The sequence below is a fragment of the Camelus dromedarius genome, chromosome 36, assembly GCF_036321535.1.
Source record: "Camelus dromedarius isolate mCamDro1 chromosome 36, mCamDro1.pat, whole genome shotgun sequence".
NCBI lineage: Eukaryota > Metazoa > Chordata > Mammalia > Artiodactyla > Camelidae > Camelus > Camelus dromedarius.
In genome coordinates, this window is record NC_087471.1 from 6,621,096 (window position 1) to 6,638,148 (window position 17,053).

The following is a 17,053-nucleotide window of genomic DNA, read 5'->3' on the forward strand; positions in this document are numbered from 1 at the left end:
GTAATGTTTTTCATCAACTGAGACCTCATTTAAACATACTGTCTCTGCTACTGGGGAGACATGCCATTGTATCCTCATCTTGTCTCCCCGAGACCTAGTGTCAGAAAATCATTAGCATCTATTAAATTTTCAGGGAATTCAGCTTGGGTGGTGGTTGGGGCAAAGTTCTAGGAGAAAAATCTGATTAAAGAAGAATGTTCTCACAGGAAGATGAAGAATCTTTGAAAAGGGATTACACATTCCTGCCTTGCCTTAGGCGAAATTGCCCTGGAATTTTATATTTAAAAACCCCACAATCCCTTTTATATGTTCACTTCTCTTTCGTAGTTCCCTCTCCCAGCTGACTCAAGCTCGGGTTAGTCTCCCAAGCCCTTCCACAGAGGAGGATACGGCTGCATGCCAGTTACGCATCTTCTGTCATCCCTCCCAGATATCATTGTGTTTTCAAATCTCATCTTTATTTGGAACCGAGAGTCTGTCAATACAAATCCCTCTGAGGGAAAGTGAATTCTTACACGTGTAGATAAATATGATTTTTACTGCCTTTAGGACTGCACCTCCAAAATGACCTAGGCTGAATAGGATTACCTAGATAAATTAGAAGGATTTTTATTTTATTTTGCACATTATATTGCATGTAAATACATATATACAGTATATTGCACTTCTTTTAGCTTGCATATATGTACTAATTATTGTTTCTAAGAACAGATTAGATCTTTAGCTTTTTAAACTTACATAGTTATCAAAGGAAAGCCAACTACAAAATCATAATCAACAGAATGTGGTAATCCAAAGGACAGTCATTCAAGAAATCAGTCATCTTAGTTATAAATAATAAGTAGCTCATTTGTGTCCTTGTTATTATTGTTATGTTTTTATTTTATTAAACCTAGATGTGCTATTTTGAGATATGACCATACTTGCTCATTAAGCCAGAAGTGTTTATATCCACCCAGGGGGACTAATTCAGGCATGAAAAAGGAACTCATGATTTAGCAGTTGATGAGTAGATTTAATTGGATCCTTTGGGTCAGGTTTTGAGTGTATCACACCTAGTGTCTGGTATTTCTCCCTACCTGCATCCCCAGCATGATGGTAGTCTGTTTTTTCTTTCCTTATCCTCACAGCTTCTACATCCCTTCGGACTTCAGCTCCTGCAGCCGAGCCAGCTATGAAAAGTTCTTTGAAGATAAATTATCAAATTGCCTCTTTAATGCTCCGTTGCCTAGGAATATCATATCTCTCCCGGTTTGTGGGAACCAGCTGTTAGAGACGGGAGAAGAATGTGACTGTGGGACTCCCGAGGTACCACCGAGTTCTTTCTAAAATGATCTAGTTTGAGGGGAGGGTAAAGGTCAATGGAAGAGCATACATGAGATCCTGGGTTCAATCCTCAGTACCTCCATTAAAATAAAGAGGGTGAGAAACCTAATTACCTCCTCACTGCCGAATTTTTTAAATTAAAAAAATGATCTAGTTTGTTTTTCAATTACTAAGAGATAAACTATCAAAGGATGTGGGATTCACTAAAAAACTGCCTGCTTCTTTAAAATTGTGTAGGTGTTTGTAGACCCACGTCAAGCCAGCCTTTCTGACAAAAACCTCTGCATTGCTTAAGGCCTTCCTGATTTCTGTCTCAGGGTTCCTTCTCCATCGCCTGTTTTTTAAGTTCCACTCATTCGCTTGGGCTTCGTGTCCTCATCCCTCCTTTTCTAGCAGGAATACTTCATGTTTCTCACGTGCCTAAGACTCACAGAGCAGTCAGGCCCAGCACGGTGATAGCTTAGAGAGCATAAATGGCTTGCCCAGGGTCACCGAGCTGGTAAATGGAGGAGCCAAGACCTGGGTTCAGGGTGTGTGTTTCAGTAATCCTAGAGCCACCCCGCCCTGGGATTGGTCCTCTCTTACTGCTTTGGGCCTCAGGAGTTGTTTCCATTAGAAGTGCCTGGCTTGATCTCACCCTCCTGACGGGGCAACCAGGGTTCTGCATGGGACCTTTGCCCCCATGTTATTAACATCTAATGTGAATAACACACCAAGCCCTCAGGGGATCGCCTTTTCAGTAACTTCAAAATAGGATTATGCATTTATTCCTTCTATGAGAAAAAGGAGTCTTTCCTAGATGATGGCTTTGTTTGAAATAAGGGCAAGAGTTTTAACCCTGGGTATGTGTAATTCTAAATACATCGCTCCTCTTGGGGAATCTCGCAGCTACAGGGAGAAGTTTCTGAAGTAGGCATTTCCCTGGTGCCTCGTGCAGGCACCCCATTTCTCGGAAACAAGGCAGGGAGAACCAGACGAAGTATACTGATTCACAGAGAGTTTGAATTAAATGTCAAACTTGAACAAAAAACTATATTTTTAGATTTTCATTACATGTTCTTAAGACTAAATTTACTTCTGGATAAATACAAAATTGATGAGCTGAGCTAATTATGTTCTTTAACTATTTAGATGAATTTTATTTTTTAAAAAACTCCCTTTTCATCTTCAGTATTATTATGGGATATTAAAGGAACTGGAAAACATATTTAAATTTAAAAAAAGATGTAAGTAGAATTCAGATAAACAACAAACCACCAGTTGCTGCAAAATGTCAACATTGCTAATGTTACGTTTTTTTTTTTCCCTGAAAATCATTTTCAGACTGTATCAAAATAAGGTCTCTGTGATGAGTAAATTATATTGTGAATTTCACTGAAATGAGACCAAAAGGTAATCTGGCCGTTGCATTTGTTTCTGATCTTTCTTAGGAATGTACCAACATTTGCTGTGACCCTAAAACATGTAAAATCAAAGCAAGTTTTGAATGTGCAATAGGAGAATGCTGTGAAAAATGCCATGTAAGATTATTATTTTATTCTATCTTAATAATTATGCTTACTCTTTGTTCTGTATTAAAATCTTAGGGATTATGTTAAATGAAATAGGCAAAGTAACATTTTTCTGTCTATAAGATAATGTTACCTCCCATTTATCAAGTCCTCACTGAGTGCTTTGCAAACAAGGCTATTTAATCCTCCAACAGTCCTTTAAGGTTGATATTATTTGATTTTGCTCTTGAGGGAGCAGAGTCTCAGTACAGAAAATGTGCAAAGTAGTAGAGCCATTAAATGGTAAACTCCAAAAACGATGTTCCAAAAGCCAGCGCTGGTTACTACTGTTAGGCAGTCCAGACTTGTTCTGCTCACTGCAAGACAGGCCTATAAATCAGGAGACGAGTTAAGGGGACAAGGAAAAACGACTTTATTCGGAAAGCCAGCGGACTGAGAAGATGACAGACTGTGTCCTGGAGAACCATCTTCTCCAAGTCAATTCAGGCTCCTTTTATACTAGAAGGAGGGGTGATATAAGGGTGGTTAGTTGCAAACTTCTGGGTGTCAGAATCCTTTGCTGTTGCAGGTCCTGTAAACCTCCAACAAGACAAACGTTATTCTCTGTTTTGCAACTTTTTATCTCTATGTGAATGGAAAAGTCTTACACCCTTAAAGGCCAGAGTCTTGAGCACGGGCTGTCCCGTGTCTTTCAGGCTCTAGGCAACATCCTTTTACAAAGGACGCAGAACCAGAGTGACTAAGTGACTGAGCACAGGAAGCGGCGCAGGGTTAGAGCTAAAGGAAGGGATCGATACATCTGTTCTTCCCGATTACATTCCTACCTGCTGCTGCTTCTAATGCTACCTGGCTTTTTTGGACCAAATACGAGAATTGCTTACATATTCCTTTTGTCCACAAAATTAATCAGTCAATCTAAGAAAGAGATGGAAAATTTTATTTGCGCCAAATGGAGGATTATAACCCAGGAAGAACATCTCAAAAGCTCTGAGAACTGTTGCGTCCATTAGAGATCAAAGCACAGTTACGTAAGCTTTTGGGAGGCAGAGGGCTCTGCATTAAATGGCATATTAATGACTTTACGAAAATCCAGATCTAAGCATCACCGTGGTCCCTTACAAGGTCACGCAGGAATGTTATCTTTAAGGAGTTTCTTACTGATGCTCGGAAAAGGTTGCTCTTCACGGTTCACCAGGTATTTCTGCTGATAGGGGAAGTTCAGTTGATGCGAGGACACAACGCGCAGTAGAGGGGAGAGAGGAGGCCAAAGGGCAGAGATAACTTTTTATGTTTTAATTTTCTTGTCTTGCCATAAAATATGGATTTTATTTCACAATTTAATAATGGTTTAGTGGAAAAGGCTTTTTTAGAATAATGTGGGGGGACTCCTCTATCTTCAACCTTTGAAGTCAGTTCACAGTGAAAATCTCAGAGGAAAAAAAGACCTAAGGTGAGGATGCTATGTCATTGTCTCTGTAGGGCTTTTTTGACTTTCTCTTCAAGTTTAGCATTTTATATTCTGTGTTACGGAGAATTCTGTATTACGATTCTTTGTTTATGTCTTCTTAATTAGACTGACTCCTAAAGTCTGGTGTCTGATTCATGCTCGCCTAATAGAATTGCATCCATTTAAAATGCTCAGTAATTATTTGTAAAAGAAATATGTAGATGGCATACCAAGTTATAGGTAGGATTTAGGACAGGTGCACTTTTTTTGTTGTTGTTGTTGTTTTTTAATGTTGGAGGGAGAGGAAAGAAATAAAGGAGGCCAAAAGGAAGAAAATTTGAGAACTTAAGTAGTATTCAACAGGTGTTTATTAAGTCCTATTTGTTAGAGATTATAGGTGATTTTTTAAAAAAAGTAGTATTTGACCCCAGTGATATACATACCTGAAACAGATGAAAATATAGTGCATGATTAAATGCCCAGGTAGATATTAGAATGACATATGGCCTTTGGGTGATACTTCCTACATATATTTTTCATATAGCTTTCAAAAGGACCTTGTAAAGTTCATACTAGATTGGGAATGGATTTTCAGGCAGATTGAAGCCATCTGCTAAGGATACACGTCTAGCTACTGGCAGAGCCAAGATTCAAACCTGTGTCTTTCAGATCCCAGCTCAGGGCCCCTTTCTCACCACACATAGAAAAGAGGAGCAGCGATGGGCATTGAAGAAGTCAGAGAAGTGTTCATGGAAAATGAGGCTTTCAATTAGTCTGGAAAGGAATGAGTAGATTTTAGTTACATAGAAAGGGAAAAATATTCCAAATGAGGAGGCTGAGAGAAAGGATAAAGAAAAGAAAGTATAAGCATGGTTTGTGTGACACCTGGTAAAAAAGCTAGTCTGACTGGAGCAGGGCGGCCTGAATTTGGATGGTTTCATATTCTTCAATGAAAATTTGGGTTTTATTCTGACACCAGTGTAAAGATACTGAAAGTCCTTGGATGGTATGAGAACATGCCTGCTCACTTCAGCTAGGGAAGAGAATGCTTCCGGTATCCACATGGGCCTCTTCAGATTTGCATGAATGGCAGACTTTGTTTTACGAAGGTTTCTCTGAGGAAATAAGAACAAGATTTGCAGTAACAGGCTGCAACGGCATTAACATGTCAAATGAATATTTATGTCTCTCTCCCTCATGATAAATCATTCCATAGGAAGCAGTGAGCTGAAAAGGAATATCTGAATATACAATAAAAGGAATTAAGGATTAGGAAACGTGATGCCTGGGAAAGCCTCCGAGCATGCTGATCTGGGCTTGTAAACAAACTTACCTTCCTTACTATGGGAGATACACTTCAGGAAATCTCTGAAGCTGCAGATTTAAATCTCCTTGAAAAACTTGACAAAGCTGTATTCAACAAAGGGAGAAATAACTTCCTTCTGTGCATCTAAGATATTGCTTGGTTTTTCTGCTGTATTTTTTGTTGTTATTTCTATAGTGTTTGCTCTACATATTCAGAAATATTGATTCCTTCACGACTCAGGGCATTGGCCAAAGTCAAAGGAAGTAATATAATGGGAGACAGTTTTAGCTTACACAGTGCAAATGTAAATGGAAATAGAATGATGCCTCTAACTACCTTGCCAAAAAAAAAAAAAAAGGCCATAGGGAAAATGCTATTGGTGTCAATTTGAGCTTTTAGGGTAGGACAGGTGGAAAAAAGCCTTTTCTCCATTTTTACTTCCCTACAGTTTAAAAAGGCTGGTGCGGTCTGCAGACCAGCAAAAGATGAGTGTGACCTGCCCGAAATGTGTGTCGGCAACACTGGTCTTTGCCCTGATGATCGATTCCAAGTGAATGGCTTCCCTTGCCAAAATGGGAAGGGCTACTGCTTGTTGGGGATGTGCCCCACTCTGCAAGAGCAGTGCACGGACCTGTGGGGACCAGGTAGGAGGACAAACCGCATCGTGGCTGGCATTCCTGCCTCTCTCTATGCGCATGCAGAGGAAAATCATATTCTTCCAGGTGGCAGAGTTTAATCATGGCCAAAGTAGCGTTCTGGCCCATTCTTTCAACTTAGAGATTGTGCCACTGCTTAAAATCTTGCATAAGTAGTCAACTTTGGTGTTGCTAGATTTAGCAAATGAAACTAAAGATGGCCTGGTTAAATTTGAATTTCAGATTAACAATTTTTTTTTTTTTAGTATCAGTACATCTCATGAAATATTTGAGTTAGAGATACACTAAGAAAAAGTCTTTGTTTATATGAAATTTAAATGTAACTGGGTGTCCTGTACTTTATCTGGCAACCCTAACCAAAATCCTTCTCAGTTAATGAAACCCTTGGAATTGTGTGTTTGTATGTTTGTGTGTGTGTGTGTGTGTGTGTAGGGGTAGCAAGAACGTTGGGAGGTAGGCAGAGAGTAAGGAAAAGGAGAGAAAAGAAAAAGAGGACTCTGGGAATACAGAGGAGCGGTGAGGAAAAGTGAAAGTTCTTAAATGTTCATTTTCTCCAGAACATCAGAATTTTAGAAGTCATATTCTCTGATTACCCCATAAAACAAGAAATAAAAAATAAAAGCATAACTTAAGAATCCTCATAGGTTTTTGGGGGGGAGGGAAGAGTATTAATTTTATTTTTTCATTGAAGTATATTCAGTTTACAATGTTGTGTCAATTTCTGGTGTACAGCATGAAGTTTCACTCATGCATATAATCGTGTTCTTTATCATTATAGGTTACTACAAGATACTGTGCTATACAGTATAAACTTTTTTTATCCATTTATAGTAATTATTATCTGCAAATCTCAATCTCCCAATGTATCCCTTCTTCCTATCCCCTTTGCCCCCGCTAATCAGTAAGTTTGTCTTCTATATCTGTGAATCTGTTTCTGTTTTGTAAACAAGTTCATTTGTGTCCCCCCCCTTTTTTTTTGGATTCCACATACAAATAATATTTCATAGGTTTTTGATTGCTTTTAACTTCACTGTTATTGTTTCAAAGGCTGGATTCATATTTTCCTGGTCTTGCTTATTGAGCTTTAAGGGGAGGCATCCCTGCACAGAGAAGGAGCAGAGGCCTTAGATGGATCAAGCTGGGTGTGAAGTCTGGTTTTTCCATCTCTCTTTCTGTAACTTTAATCAAATCATCCTCCACTTCTTTATTGATAAAATGGGAATGCTAATAAGAATGGTTATTACATGTACTGTTGACCCAGCACTGTTCTCAGTGGCTCACACATATTAACTCATTTAATCCGCGTAACAACCCCATGGGGGGTACTGTTATGTAATCCTCATTTTACACGGAGCAAATCAAGGGGTTAAGGCACTTGCCCAAGATCACAGAGCTCTTAACGCCTGAGCACTTCACCACTGTGTTCTGTTGCTCATCTCATGGATCCGAGGAAGGCTCCACGAGAAATGAAACACGCAGTGCTCACCACTGTGCCTGGCAGAGCAGAAGTCTGACTCAGCACAGCGTGTACGTGTGACGGCAGCGCACTCCAGCAGGACAGCGTTCCAGTATCTCCCTGTGGGTTGTTAACACAGTAACTGTGGCTCTTCCAGCTAAGTCTTCATATTTAGATGGATTTTTAACCTGCAGCAAACCATCTGGATGTTTCCAAATATTTAGCTAGCCATTATTCAAAAATATGCTATTTAAAAGATCAGTTTGATTCCAGTCATCTCTCTTAATGTCAAATTATTGCAGCCTATATTCCTGAGAATGGTCAATGGGATTATACTAAAATCATATTCCTCATTCTAGTTTTATATTTCATGAATCCTTGGCAGCATTCAACTACTTTTTTCTTTTCCAATATGTTCCTACTGACCATGCCTTGTCCCAGGAACCCAGGTTGCAGATAAGTCATGTTTCAGAACGAATGAAGGCGGGTCAAAGTACGGGTACTGCCGAAGAGTGAACAACACTCACCTTCCCTGCAAAGCGAAGTAAGTGGCCTTGTTTGAATCTCCCTATCTCTTAGACCAGGGGAGTTTCTCACTTCCAGCCACACATTCTCATTTATCTCATTTAAAGAGAAAGTCAATTTGGACATCATTCATTTGGCAAACATTCATTGAGTGACTATTATGTGCTATATTTTGGCTAGACAGTGAGTTAAAAAGACAGATAGGGAGGACATGATCCCTTTTTTCCAGGCCCTCATGATGGATGCTTCAGATGACACCAAGTACAACTGTTGTTTAAAAGAATGAATGTTTGCGATGGACCATGCAACAGTGGAATGGGCCTGGTTGGAAATGTGTTCATGGATTCTCCAGTCTACTTTAGATGCTTTTCCATTTAGTGTCTTTCATTATGACTCTAGCATAGAAATATGTATCTACTCAGAGGAATAAGCAATATGGCGACTGTACAGGTTTTTTTTAAACTTGCATGGCATTACATAAAGAAGAAATACAGTCAGAGGAAAGACTGACAGTTCACCTAAAGATTTGGTTTGACCCTTTGTATTGATATCCTGAAAAAATTCTAGAATATCGTGAGTGATGAACTCTAGTTTTTCTATATTTTTTGATTCTGCAATTTTAAGATGACTTTTAACATTCAAATTATAATAGATTAAACTTTGTGCCTGGTCCAAATTATATGCAGACAAACTAATGTCTAATAAGAGGTTGAATGAAAAAGATCAGATTTTTCAGTTTTTCTATTAAAAAACACTAATTTTTCTAGATGATAGATACTACCAAAAAAAAAAAAAAAACCCTATATTTTGGACATAAGGCTTTAGTGAGGGCTGAGCAGTTTCACCTGAACTTGCAGGGAGACAGTTCTCTCAGTAACCCCACGTGACACCTTGGAATGTCAGCCAAGGCTCAGCCTTATACTGACGCAACTATAGTTGAGAGAATTGTTCTCCCACAATTCATTACAATAAATAAGCAACCTTACCTGAAACAAGATAGAAACAGACTTCCTAGGTGCCCTCCATGATGTTAGAAATCCTTCCTCCTTGTATCTCCTTGCTCCATCATGCACATGACCGCCTCTCCCAAATGTTTCTCTTGGTCCACGATGGCTTCTCCTGCCCCAATCATTGCATTCCAATAAGCAAAAAGGAGAAAAAAAATTGAGGAGAAGACATACACCCTCACATAAGACCAACTTCAAGAATCTACAGTTAAGTTTCTACTTCTTTCCCATTGGCAAGAATTTAGGTAATTGCCAAAATTAGGGAATCTGGGAAATGCAGGATTTTTTTGAGCGACAGTGTGCCTTGCTAATAATCTTCAACGGTTCTATTACTGAAGCCTAAGGGAGATGTTGTTATAAAGGAGAACTAGGAGTTTCTGCACTATGGAAAAATATCATTGGTTCAATATTGATAGTCAGGGAGCTGATTTACATTTGTACAAAACTGCAGTTTGGATCCTGGTATTATAACTGCAGCAAATTTTGGGTTTTCCTCAGGGATGCCATGTGTGGGAAGTTGTTCTGTCAAGGTGGGTCAGATAGTATGTTCTGGAAAGGAGATATAATAACTTTCAAGACATGTAAAACATTTGATTCTGAAGACATCAATCAAGAATTAGGCATGGTAGCCAAGGGAACCAAGTGTGGGGATAACAAGGTAAGTTGAAATTGTGGCTTTTACTCAAAATATTATTTTTGTTTTTCGTTTGTTTGTTTTGTTTGTTTGCTTCTCAAAGCCTCTTTGTGTTACCCGGAGCACAGTTTTCAAAGCAATGTTTATGCCATTCATGCATTCGTGCCTGCATGCTTCCCTCAATATTATTTAATAAGTAGCTATTATGTGTTTAGCACTAGATTGTTAAACTCGAGTAAATTTTATAGCCCCCAAATTGGTAGGTTCTCAGTAATAATAATAAAGAGAATAATAACAATCCTATATTTTTACATAAGTGGTAATTATTTTAATTTTGGAGATGATGTGATATTAACACATTTCCTACAATATTTTTGTTTGGAATGGGTGCCTTATGTCATGTGCAGTGCTTAGCTCAGTGCTAAACTGCAGTCTTAAGTGTTGGACTAAAGAGGTGGTTTAAGGGAAGACCCATGAGGAATGATGTGGAGTAAGGAAATCTTCTTTAAAGAGGGCTTCCTAAATATTTTATTATAAAAATTATCTAGATTCCATCTTCCTATTTTCGAAAGAACACTGATTTTCCCAACAAAAAGATAAGTCTGATAATAACAGTGGCTAAAAACACAAGACTAAACCCCAAAGAGCTGACAGTATGCAGAGCTGAAACCACTGAACATGAGCGTCAACTTTGTGTTTTTCACATCACCTTCAGGTTTGCATTAATGCAGAATGTGTGGATGTGGAAAGAGCTTACAAATCGGCCAATTGCTCCTGGAAGTGCAAAGGACACGCTGTGAGTTTTGACCACATGTCCCCAGGCTTGCTGTAGCTTATGTCATTTTAGGTCAGGCAGTTCTGACGATGTTCAGGTAACGTTTCAGCACTGACTGGTTACCATTCTTAGGTTTATCTAACCTGTCAGCAGTTTGGTTCAACAAAAAACTCCCTCAAAGGATGTAGTACTGGAATTCCTATTACTGATTCTTATGTGAGGGAGATGGTTGAATGGCTACAGAGCAGGGGTTGTTCTTTTTTTTTTTTTCAGACTGGACTTAATTATGGATGAATAGGCCCTTTGGGTGAATAATCAGTCCAATGAGAAAACTAACAGAATCACTGCTCCTCTAGGTGTGTGACCACGAGCTCCAGTGTCAGTGTCAAGAAGGATGGATGCCACCAGACTGCGATGGCTCCTCTGCCAGGCTGGTCTTCAGTAGGTACCACTGCATGTCTAACCTCCTCCTCTGCCATCCTCCTTACTTCCTGTTCTCTGAACCTCCCGGTCCTTCATTTTCCAACTATTACAAACCTCATCCCGTCTGAGAACTCTCAGTAGTATGATGCTTTCCCTGCCTCGTGGAAAATGTTTTATACAGATTTCTTCTTGATTTCCTCTATCTAAATATTACAATAATCATGATAAAAATGTGTTTTCATTTTACTGGCTATGAGAGATTTTGCCAGGAATGCATGTCCTGTGGAAAGAGTGGATGGAATTTGTGACAATAAAGAAATAAGGGCCAGTGAGATGCGTATTTGTGAACTTCTCATAGTCTCACGAGGCCCGTGTTCTCTTTGTTGCAGACTTCTCTGTTGTGGTTGGGGTGCTGTTCCCCGTGGCTGTCATATTTGTGGTGGTTGCCATAGTAATGCGGCATCAGAGCACCAGAGGAAAGCAGAACAAAGTCCAGAGGCAGGTTTTTTTCTTGCTTCGGGGACCCCCCTTTGGCCTCTAATTCATTTTAAATGTAAGGATATGACCCAAATTATCAAATTTAATTGCAATTTACTTTAAATACGCTGAAATAAGTACAGATACATTTTTCTTGGACCAGAGGCTGGGTATTCCTTTTACTGAGAAATCCTTCACGTGTTTTTTTTTCTTCTCTAATCAATGTTTATAATTAATAAGAATAATTTATTATTAAAGATTTTTATGCTCATTATACAAATACAATATCTAAAATTTGTTGATCACTATCTTTATGACAAGCTCTATGCTTAGTCCTTTTATATGCATTACCTAAATCTTCACAAGGAAATGATGGTAACTATTGTTTCCATTTTATAGATGAAAAGGTGTTAAATATTAATCCTTACTATAATCCCGCAAAGTCAGGCACTTCACATTTTTACTGATGTGGAAACAAGCTCAGGGAGGTGAACAAGTGTGTTAAAAGTCTTACAAAGTAAAGAATGGAAATCTGGAGTTGCAGCTAGATCAGGCAGTGTTTCAACCATAATCTTAACACTACGATATCCTTCTAGTGTTTTTTTAAAGACTGACTTATTCACCCAGAATGGGCTTTTAATAAATACTTTATAAATAAAGTAAATCTTTAATTAAATGGCATAATTTATATAAAAGCTGGATTCAACAGCACTGTTACTGGGAATTAGAGCTCTGGAGAGAGTCAAAAAGAAAATCAGTGGTGGTGATTCTGAATTACAGGACAAGGAAACCTGAAGACTGTCCTAGCAGACAACGGTCTGGTCAGTTACCAAGGATGTCACAATGGGCAGAAGATCTCTCCTGAATTTCCCCCTCACAGTGAAGGAACTGCTAAGTCAGTTTACATGATGCACTTTCACACGCAGGTCACGGTCTGCTGGGGGCACTGGGCCACGCAAACAGAGGAAGAAACCACAGGCAGTGAAGGCTGGTCAGCCACAAGAGGTGAACCACTGTTGGCACTGTGTTCACAACGGCCCCCAGTTTGTGATTTTCTCCCCCTCTCGTCCTTACCGCCCATCTGTCTTTTCTACTCAGCAGTGTTTTACAAATCCACCTGACTAGTGTGTTGCAAGGACTCTGGGTTCTGTAACTCCACGTGCAGAGAGTCCACCTTTGCCTTTTGTTAAATACAAGAGAATCACCCTAAAACACAGAGGCTACTTTGCTGGGGGTCTCAAAAATGCAAAGAGAATAAAGGGAAGGAGGAAGGCAGACGCTAGATCTCTCTCGAGCATGTGCTCTCTGATTCTACCTTGATTCCTCGTTCCTTCTGTAAATGTCCCAATAATGACAACCATATGTATTTTTGTATGACAATACGCACAATATGTATAACCCTTAGTTCCCTAGTTGTGTCCTGCAAGTTTAGAAATGTTAGAAGTTGTTTAATGATAATGACATTGGTAATAATGTTTTGGACGGAAACTTATCTGCCTCTAATAGCTCTGGACACAGCAGAGTGCAGCAGCGGGACCACTGTGATGTTCCCTCCAGTCTCTTAGTGCCATTTTACTTCTGATCTCATTAATCAGAAGGGGCTTCTTACTTGGAAGCTAAAATTAGGAAACTGATCATTTCATTTTTTAAAATTTATTCATTTTTATTGAATGAAAGAATCTCTCAATTCGACAGTGCTTTACAATTTTCAGATGTTCCACACGCACGATTCCATATAATCCCATTTTTAAATATAATTTTTTCTTTTTAGATGAATCCGGTGAAGCGTCAGGCACCTGATCTGCCAGTAGAGGGCAGTGAGCTGCCAGCTTCTTTTGTGAGTGAGCAAGTTCTCTTAAATATCCCTTCCAGGCTAACCTCAAGGAAATGCTAGTGCAAGACGTTAACCCACAATGCCCAGTTATCTCTTCAGAAGAATGTTGAGATCTGTGTGAATTTCATATAAAATACAGATTCTTCTGCAGAAGTTTTTTGAAAATACAAAGTGTGCGTCTGCCCGTCTGTTATACTCCTAAATTGAACCTATCACCCTGAGTTACCGGGTCTGGAAAGCTGATAACTGGTTATAGAAGAGTGCTGGTCTGCTCCGTAGAGTGCCACCTTCATCGCCTGTCTGTAGGCATTGAGCCTGTTTCTGAACTTATGGGCTCCCCTAAATGAAAGCAATTAAATTTAACAGGTTTAGACGATTCCTAGTTCTCCATTTCTGAAAATGATGTCAGCACACCTTTCCACTAAGCACACCCATTTTCAAGGATTCACTTCTTAATTACTTTTTAATCTTCTTACTAGCTAAATACAAAGCCAGATTTCCCACCACCGCCGATTCCTACATCTGTATCATCCTCTTTCCTTGTAAGTATCAGATGGTCACTGGCAATTTTTTTAATGTCTCTTGTGCCCCATGTGAATAGTGTCTTCAAATCCATGGGTTCCCTTTCAGGATGTGCTAAGCTAACCTGAGCTGTCATAGCCCTCGGGAATATCTGAGAAAGGCCCACTCAACTGTCTATAAATTAGCATGGGTATTAGTTTTTTATTGTTAAAAATAGTTCTACTGTTTTATTGTTAAGAAATGACACACTTCTGCTGTAGGAGCTAAACTGTCTCCTTCAAAATATAGTTTCTAGGTGCTTATTTGGGAGGATATAAAATCGTATTATAAATTATATTTATTATAGATGGAACAAGGCCTATAGGAGCCATTGTTTTCTGTAGGAGGCAGGGTCTGAAAAACAGACCACATAAAGGCAAACCCGGAATAAAAGCCAGGCACTTGTCAAATAAAAGGTAGTGTCACTCACTCCGGTGTTTCCTGAGCATCTTCCCTCATCCCTGGTAACTCTACTGTGAGTGAAGGAGAAAGGACTAACACGTACGGTCATTTTTTTCAAGAATGTTTACATTGGTGGTGGGAAAACAAGTCATGTATATATGGAGTGCTCAACTCGTATATTATTTGTGCCAGCACAGGGGTTACCACTGAGAAGCATATGGTGAGGGGAGAATGAATGTGGTCGGAGTGGTGAAAGTAGGAGAAAGATCATTTGACTAAGTAGTCGGAATTTGTCCTGGACCCTGAAAGTTGGGTAGATTTTAAAATAAATGAAGAGGAGGTCAGGGAGGAATTAAATAAGGAAACAGTATAGCTAACATGGGAAACGCACAGCGTTGCGAATGTCTTAGCTAGAAAGCGATGATGACTCCAATAGTCTTCATCTTCTCAGCGGTATTACCCGGGGGCAGTGAGGCGGAGAAAATGTCCCACAGGAAGACCGCTAGGCATCGCATAGTCTCCTCACCTCCCCCCTACATAAGTGGCCAGATGAGATTTGGATCCCAGTGGGATGTTTTTCTCTCCTTCTTCCTTGCCCTCCCATGTTTCCACTCCTTCACTGGGATGTATCAACTAATCTATAAAATAGAAAGTATGACTACAGAGAATTTATTTTAATTGCTTAATAGTTCAAAGTGATAGAATATTTATATTTTGGGGAAAGTTCATTATTCAAGAATTTTGTCTTTTCTAGGGCTTCAGTCCAAAAGCCTGAAGTAACAGCTGAGCAAGGATTGGTGGGAGGATGATCAGCTCAGAAGACTGGACCATCTGGATGGAAGAGAAGTATCCTTACTTTCTCACTATTATTTGTTTTTGATACCCAGGGAGATGAATATTTCTTGGTTCAGATTATGCTTTGAAGGGGCTAAACAAACTTTCAAGAGAGACATACTCTTGATAATCTTTGTATGAATTAAAAATTTCTATTCTCCATACTCATGGGAAAGAAGATGGCTTTTAAAAAACAGCTCTGAAGCTGAAATCTGTAATTAGATGGTTTCCTAGTCTTCCACCCCACCTCCTTTTTTTTTTTTTTGCTTTTTTACTGTGATGTTGACTAAAATTTCTTTCAAGTATTTTGAGCACCTTGATTTTCTCATTCAGTAGAAATTAATTCACCTTCTAATGAAAGCAAAAAACAAGAAATCACAGGAAACTGGGAGGGATGAGAGAAACTGTATTCATCATTAGATGACTAGCAACATCTTGATTGTTTTAACCATGAACCTGTCAAATCAGAACACTCAGTTACCAAGAAAATTATATAAACATTCTCCGGTTTATGTAATTTTTTTCTGCCTTATCTTCTGCAGTCCTTATTAGCTCTGTCATTTGAAGTTCACTACAACTGATTAAGACTGTATTAAATTGTGATTTCTTTTTCATAAAAATTTGTGTAACTCAGTTACTGGTGAGCTTAAAGGGAACATCACTTTCTAGGTAGGAAAAATTTTAGTTAAATTAATAACGTAAACCAGTGGCCTGCAGGAAGAGTCTGGACTGCAGATTTATTTTATTTGGCCTGAATGATTTTGGTCACAAAGTATTTTTAAATGTTTGGAATTTATTGCCAATATTTAAAAATTAGAAGATCTTGCATAAACATACAGATCGCCAGCATTTTCAAAGTAACTAAATGCTTTGTCAACACTGGAATCTCCCCTCCCACAGCAGCCATCAGCTTAGTTGACTGGTGGTGGAACAAACATTGTAGGTTGCCTACCAAATAATCCCCTTCTTCCTTTTCAGAACCCTAATTTTGTTCAGCTTTCCAAATTTTAGAAAAGACAATCCTAACTCCATCTCCTGGATAAATCTCTGTCACTCTGAGGCAATCACAATAATCACATTTCCCTTACCAGTGGTTGATTTGAAGGTGAGTGTATAAATCGCCTCCCCCCTTTTCTGCCAATGGGACAAGACAGGGGATGTGTTGGGGACTGTCTAGGAAAGATATCCTTGTCCCTTCTGGCTATTTGGATATCCCATGTGGTACTGCTGCAGCCACATTGTGATTATGAGGGCAAGGCTGGTACACTGAATATGATAGAGCAGAAAGGTGAATAAAACCTGGTCTTTTAATGATGTCATTGAACTGGTGAATTAATAAACTGCTGGACTTTCTACTGCCTGATCAATAAAATTTCATTGTTGTTTAAGTCATTTTGAGTTAGATGTGCTCTTACTTGCAACAGAAGTCTTCCTGACTAGTAAAGTAGCAGCTCCCATGATTAGGGCACGTGCTTTTCACTTCATCATTACTGCTACATATGCTTCCAGAGAAAGCCCTTCCCTTGGCAATGCCAGCTTTAGACGTTGCTTAGCAGTTAGCGCTGGGCAGTCTGCTACACTTCTCAACGCTAACACAGTGTTGCTATTATGATTATGCTAAGTAAGTAATGCTGTTGTGGAAACTCAGTCCCTAAGCAGAAGAAAATCATGGTGTGTAATTTATTATGAAAGCATCTCCTTGTTAAAATTTAACTTCTTCTCTCTCACACTTAGTTTTGAAAGCCATGTATTTGTTTTTAATTTTTAAATAAATTTTTAAAAATATATTGTGTTAAGAAAATTTGACATGACATTTGCCCTCTTAACAGATATTTAAGTGTGCAATAAAATACTGTTATCTGTAGGCACAGTGTTATAC

The 17,053-nt window shown here is 39.0% G+C and overlaps 1 protein-coding gene across 1 annotated transcript in view; it reads left to right on the plus strand.

The window, feature by feature from the left end:
- Positions 1 to 13,724, plus strand: part of ADAM28 (ADAM metallopeptidase domain 28) — a 35,642-nt gene extending 21,918 nt beyond the window's left edge. Inside the window, exons 12-22 of the mRNA XM_064482544.1 lie at positions 1,131 to 1,308; positions 2,757 to 2,846; positions 6,039 to 6,234; positions 8,144 to 8,246; positions 9,733 to 9,892; positions 10,584 to 10,664; positions 11,000 to 11,084; positions 11,456 to 11,564; positions 12,470 to 12,548; positions 13,315 to 13,384; positions 13,657 to 13,724. Coding sequence (XP_064338614.1) covers positions 1,131 to 1,308; positions 2,757 to 2,846; positions 6,039 to 6,234; positions 8,144 to 8,246; positions 9,733 to 9,892; positions 10,584 to 10,664; positions 11,000 to 11,084; positions 11,456 to 11,564; positions 12,470 to 12,548; positions 13,315 to 13,384; positions 13,657 to 13,724 — 1,219 coding nt within the window. The remainder of the gene's footprint in view (positions 1 to 1,130; positions 1,309 to 2,756; positions 2,847 to 6,038; positions 6,235 to 8,143; positions 8,247 to 9,732; positions 9,893 to 10,583; positions 10,665 to 10,999; positions 11,085 to 11,455; positions 11,565 to 12,469; positions 12,549 to 13,314; positions 13,385 to 13,656) is intronic.
- The last annotated feature ends 3,329 nt before the right edge of the window (positions 13,725 to 17,053 follow it).